Genomic DNA, 6,000 nt, shown 5'->3' with positions numbered 1-6,000 from the left:
TGTATGTTTCACTACAAAGGCTATTCATCTAGAATTAGTAGGCGACTTGACTAGTAACACTTTTTTAATGGGATTGCGTAGATTTATTTCGCGGCGAGGTAAACCTAAACATATTTTTTCGGACAACGGTACTTCATTTGTCGGAGCTTATAACGATCTGTCTAAATTCTTAAAAGATAACTGCAATTCTTTATCTGGGGAAATGGCCAATGAAGGAATTAAATTTCATTTTATACCCGCGTATTCTCCTCATTTTGCTGGCCTTGCGGAGGCTGGTGTGAAGTCAACAAAGCATCATTTGGTCAGAGTGTTGGGAAATTGTCATTTAACATATGAAGAGCTTAACACTACTCTAACTCAAATTGAGGCAATACTAAACTCCCGGCCATTGACACCGCTCTCACCAGACCCCGAAGACATGATGCCTTTAAGTCCAGGATATTTTTTAATTGGACGTCCGTTGACATCTCTGCCTTCACAGGACTATCAGGAACGTCCTACAACTTCGTTATCTCGCTTCCAACGAATTGAACAATTACGCCAGCACTTTTGGGCTCGTTGGAGTAAGGAGTACATCTCAGAGCTTCAACTTCGTTCTAAGTGGCGATCGAGTAAGGGTGCTACTCTCAAATTAAATTCCCTGGTTCTTCTGAAAGAAGAGAATTTATCACCCTTACATTGGAAGCTTGGTCGAGTGGTTGCAGTATACCCTGGAGCAGACGGCGTTTCCAGAGTTGCAGATATTAGAACTGCAAGCGGTCTGCATCGCAGATCATTCTGTAAGATTTGCCCTCTCCCAGAAGATAAGGAGGGTTGAAAGGCAACCTTTCAACGCCCGGGGGCATGTTTAGAAGGAGTTCTATATGTGTATAAGAAGATGTAGTCTTTGGTTTTGTGTTTGACTTTTAAAAATCAATATAAAAATGGATTCAGCGACAGTTTGACATGTTTGTCTTCTTTTAATATTTTTTATAAATCCCCAACATTTGATCCGGCTCGAAGGACCGAAGGAAACATGCCGTTTAGAAGGAGTTCTATATGTGTATAAGAAGATGTAGTCTTTGGTTTTGTCTTTGACTTTTAAAAATAATATATTGATTTTTTCTTGTTTTAAGAGTTCGAAATAAAAATGGATTCAGCGACAGTTTGACATGTTTGTCTTCTTTTAATATTATTTATAAATCCCCAACATTTGGTCGTGCTGGCGTAATTGTTCAATTCGTTGGAAGCGAGATAACGAAGTTGTAGGACGTTCCTGATAGTCCTGTGAAGGCAGAGATGTCAACGGACGTCCAATTAAAAAATGTCCTGGAGTTAAAGGCATCATGTCTTCGGGGTCTGGTGAGAGCGGTGTCAATGGCCGGGAGTTTAGTATTGCCTCAATTTGAGTTAGAGTAGTGTTAAGCTCTTCATATGTTAAATGACAATTTCCCAACACTCTGACCAAATGATGCTTTGTTGACTTCACACCAGCCTCCGCAAGGCCAGCAAAATGAGGAGAATACGCGGGTATAAAATGAAATTTAATTCCTTCATTGGCCATTTCCTCAGATAAAGAATTGCAGTTATCTTTTAAGAATTTAGACAGATCGTTATAAGCTCCGACAAATGAAGTACCGTTGTCCGAAAAAATATGTTTAGGTTTACCTCGCCGCGAAATAAATCTACGCAATCCCATTAAAAAGGTGTTACTAGTCAAGTCGCCTACTAATTCTAGATGAATAGCCTTTGTAGTGAAACATACAAAAATGGCGATATAGACTTTGACACGCCTACTTCCACGACCTTGACGTGAAATAGACTGAATTGGACCTGCGTAGTCTAAGCCAACGCTTTCAAAAGGAAAGCCTGCTAGAAGGCGCTGCTGCGGTAAGTTACCCATTATAGGAGACATAGGTTTTCCTTTGAATCGACAACAACGTACACAATTACGGCAACATTTTCTGGCTAAATTACGACCACCTATAGGCCAATACTGTTCTCTAATAGAAGCTAATAATAACTGCGGCCCTGCATGCATTAATCGTTTATGTTCAAAATTAAATAATATTTTAGTAAATTGATGAGCGGACTGTATAATAATAGGGTATTTTTTATCGTAGGAATAATTTGAATTTTTAAGACGACCACCTACTCGCATTATTTTATTGTCGTCAAGAAAAACATTAAACTTAAGTAATGGACTTTTCTTAGGCAATTCTTGATTACGAAGTAACATTTTATACTCAGGGAAAGATTCATTTTGAGACATCTGAATGATTAAATGTAACGCTGACTGTAGCTCCTCACAACTGAGGGTGCCTGAGACTAATTGTTTCCTGCAACCACTAATAAACCTTAATACAAATGCTACAGTGCGCTGAAGTCTCAAATAATTTGAAAATCTCTCAAATTGAATAACTCTACCAACATCTATTTGATTGACAATAACAGTACCATGTAAAACGACATTTACTTTCAATTCTGGTAATGTGTCACAATTCATGTAAGAATGATTAGACGGCCACAATGACATATCTTCCGAAAGAAATGATGGGCCTGACCACCACTTGTCTAGAGTGGAAATCGATGCGATATCAACTCCGCGAGATATGTAATCCGCGGGGTTTTGGTCTGTAGGTACATGTCTCCACTGACAGTTCCCGGTTTTATCTAAAATATCCACGACTCTATTGCGGACAAAAACTTGCAACTTATTTGGTACGGTTTGTAACCATGCTAAAACAATAGTGGAATCTGTCCAGAAGACTGTACGTGCGACTTGAAGTCGTAATGATGCAATGGCCTTTTCATAAAGCCGAGTGCCAATTAATGCACCACAGAGCTCAAGTCTGGGTATAGTCATCGACTTGAGAGGAGCTACACGACTTTTAGCTACCAATAGACGCACTAAGACCTCACCTTCATCACTAATGCTACGTACATACAGACATGCACCGTATGCACGTTCCGACGCATCAGAAAAAATATGAAATTCAATAGTTTTTGGTGAATTATAAATGACACGACGTGGAATACGAATTTTATTAATTAAAAAATGGTAGATTAGTAAAGAATCTTAAGAAGAATCTTCATTACAATAACACAAGGTGCTAATAGACCAAGTAGGTCAAAAATCTGTGCGATGATTGAGAACATGATGTTGACTTTGAAGCTTACTAAATTCATCTACACATTCATCAGAGGTTACATTTGCAAAATTACATTTAATTTGAGACGACAATACATGGCCACCTTTAATGGGACCTGATACAAGCCATCCAAGTCTTGTATCACAGAGTATTGGTTGACCGTCTCCTAACTTAAGTCTTCGTGATCCTAAAATCTCCCAAAATACATCAGCACCGATAATAATATCAACAGGAGCCGGCGCGTAAAAATGAGGATCTGCAAGACAAATATTCGAAGGAATATTAATATTTGACAAATTAACTTGTCTACAAGGTATATAATTAGTCAACGATGACAAAACAAAGCATTGTATATCAGAAGAAAAACTATTATCTAAAGATGTTATATTCAACCGACATAACTTATTAACTTTCGAAGTAATATTATTAATACCTAATACAGAATTGTTCACATTTTTGACTGGCAGCCCTAACTTCTCAAAAATACTCTCAGTCATTAGACATGATGTGCTACCGTTGTCTAATAAGGCACGAACAACATGGTATTTATTATCTCGTCCTAATACTTTAATTAACGCGGTTGACAACAACACATGAGAGTGAGGAACCTCATCGACGCTAGCAGCTAAAGATAAGTTAGCTTGCACCGCAGGCGGTTGAGAAGACAATTGCTGTAAAGGGGTATTAGACACATTAATATTATTAGCTAAGCTCAGTGAATTATCAAACAAACTTGGTTTACTAGAGCTTTTATCGACATTTGATACATGCACCAGTACATTGTGCTTACGACGGCAAACTTTACAACCTGGTTTATTACAATTATTTGCATAATGACCAAAATTAAAACAATTAAAACATACTTTGTACTGAGGTAGTAACTGAAGCCTAGACTCATTAGAAAGAGCAAGGAATTCAGGGCAATAAATTAACCTATGATCGCCCTTGCACTTGGGACAATATTTAAAAGGTTGAGAACTATTTTTGTTACAATTATCAGAAACCGAAATGAAAGTTTTCATTTTAGTATTCGTTTTATTGGTGCCTGTAAAGTTTGAAACCTTTGTGTTAGAGGCAGATGACATTTCAATTGTTTCGAGTAAATCAGAACGGTTTTTAATAAAGTTAAGAAAGATATCTAATGTTATTTTGGTATCTCGACTAAAATTACTAATTCTATATTGATTTTTTTGTTTTAAGAGTTCGAAATAAAATGGATTCAGCGACAGTTTGACATGTTTGTCTTCTTTTAATATTTTTTATAAATCCCCAACATTTGCATGTTTAGAAGGAGTTCTATATGTGTATAAGAAGATGTAGTCTTTGGTTTTGTCTTTGACTTTTAAAAATAATATATTGATTTTTTTTGTTTTAAGAGTTCGAAATAAAAATGGATTCAGCGACAGTTTGACATGTTTGTCTTCTTTTAATATTTTTTATAAATCCCCAACATTTGCCAACGAATTGAACAATTACGCCAGCACTTTTGGGCTCGTTGGAGTAAGGAGTACATCTCAGAGCTTCAACTTCGTTCTAAGTGGCGATCGAGTAAGGGTGCTACTCTCAAATTAAATTCCCTGGTTCTTCTGAAAGAAGAGAATTTATCACCCTTACATTGGAAGCTTGGTCGAGTGGTTGCAGTGTACCCTGGAGCAGACGGCGTTTGTAAACCTAAACATATTTTTTCGGACAACGGTACTTCATTTGTCGGAGCTTATAACGATCTGTCTAAATTCTTAAAAGATAACTGCAATTCTTTATTTGAGGAAATGGCCAATGAAGGAATTAAATTTCATTTTATACCCGCGTATTCTCCTCATTTTGCTGGCCTTGCGGAGGCTGGTGTGAAGTCAACAAAGCATCATTTGGTCAGAGTGTTGGGAAATTGTCATTTAACATATGAAGAGCTTAACACTACTCTAACTCAAATTGAGGCAATACTAAACTCCCGGCCATTGACACCGCTCTCACCAGACCCCGAAGACATGATGCCTTTAACTCCAGGACATTTTTTAATTGGACGTCCGTTGACATCTCTGCCTTCACAGGACTATCAGGAACGTCCTACAACTTCGTTATCTCGCTTCCAACGAATTGAACAATTACGCCAGCACTTTTGGGCTCGTTGGAGTAAGGAGTACATCTCAGAGCTTCAACTTCGTTCTAAGTGGCGATCGAGTAAGGGTGCTACTCTCAAATTAAATTCCCTGGTTCTTCTGAAAGAAGAGAATTTATCACCCTTACATTGGAAGCTTGGTCGAGTGGTTGCACTATACCCTGGAGCAGACGGCGTTTCCAGAGTTGCAGATATTAGAACTGCAAGCGGTCTGCATCGCAGATCATTCTGTAAGATTTGCCCTCTCCCAGAAGATAAGGAGGGTTGAAAGGCAACCTTTCAACGCCCGGGGGCATGTTTAGAAGGAGTTCTATATGTGTATAAGAAGATGTAGTCTTTGGTTTTGTCTTTGACTTTTAAAAATAATATATTGATTTTTTTTTTTAAGAGTTCGAAATAAAATGGATTCAGCGACAGTTTGACATGTTTGTCTTCTTTTAATATTTTTTTATAAATCCCCAACAATGTTCATAACCAGATTTTAAAATATCTCCATATCAAATTTAATTATAACCAGCCCAGCCTTTTGACTGTGAAAACGTAACAAACTGACAAATACTTTGGCTAGTTTCGCATTTCTAATATTAGTATGGATTAATCCCAGATTATTTTAGTCCAATATACTTTTATCCTTTCATTTGCAAGAACTCGTATATAAATTTCTGCAAGCAAATGAATAGCAAATTGAAATTTTGTAACTGTTTAGCGGACACCTACTCAGGTTTATAAATATTTTTTTGCACTTATATCTCT

At 37.3% G+C, this 6,000-nt stretch overlaps 2 protein-coding genes across 2 annotated transcripts; both read left to right on the top strand.

The window, feature by feature from the left end:
* Positions 1-202: 202 nt before the first annotated feature.
* Positions 203-817, top strand: LOC140757842 (uncharacterized). Its single transcript, XM_073093713.1, has one exon. The coding sequence runs from the start codon at positions 203-205 to the stop codon at positions 815-817; it is 615 nt and encodes a 204-aa protein (XP_072949814.1).
* A 4,083-nt stretch (positions 818-4,900) lies between these two features.
* Positions 4,901-5,515, top strand: LOC140757841 (uncharacterized). The gene has a single exon (XM_073093712.1). It carries the CDS (start codon positions 4,901-4,903, stop codon positions 5,513-5,515), a length of 615 nt encoding a protein of 204 aa, XP_072949813.1.
* Positions 5,516-6,000: the final 485 nt, after the last annotated feature.

This window comes from Epargyreus clarus, unplaced genomic scaffold, assembly GCF_041222505.1.
Source record: "Epargyreus clarus isolate Ecla_fem2 unplaced genomic scaffold, WU_Ecla_fem_2.2 ptg000005l, whole genome shotgun sequence".
Lineage (NCBI taxonomy): Eukaryota > Metazoa > Arthropoda > Insecta > Lepidoptera > Hesperiidae > Epargyreus > Epargyreus clarus.
The sequence above is the reverse complement of the archived record's forward strand: the minus strand, read 5'-3'. Positions and strand labels throughout refer to the sequence as shown.

Excerpts from the sequence above, each read along its gene's own strand:
- LOC140757842 (XM_073093713.1), top strand. The coding sequence starts at position 203 with ATGGCCAATGAAGGAATTAAATTTCATTTTATACCCGCGTATTCTCCT.
- LOC140757841 (XM_073093712.1), top strand. The coding sequence starts at position 4,901 with ATGGCCAATGAAGGAATTAAATTTCATTTTATACCCGCGTATTCTCCT.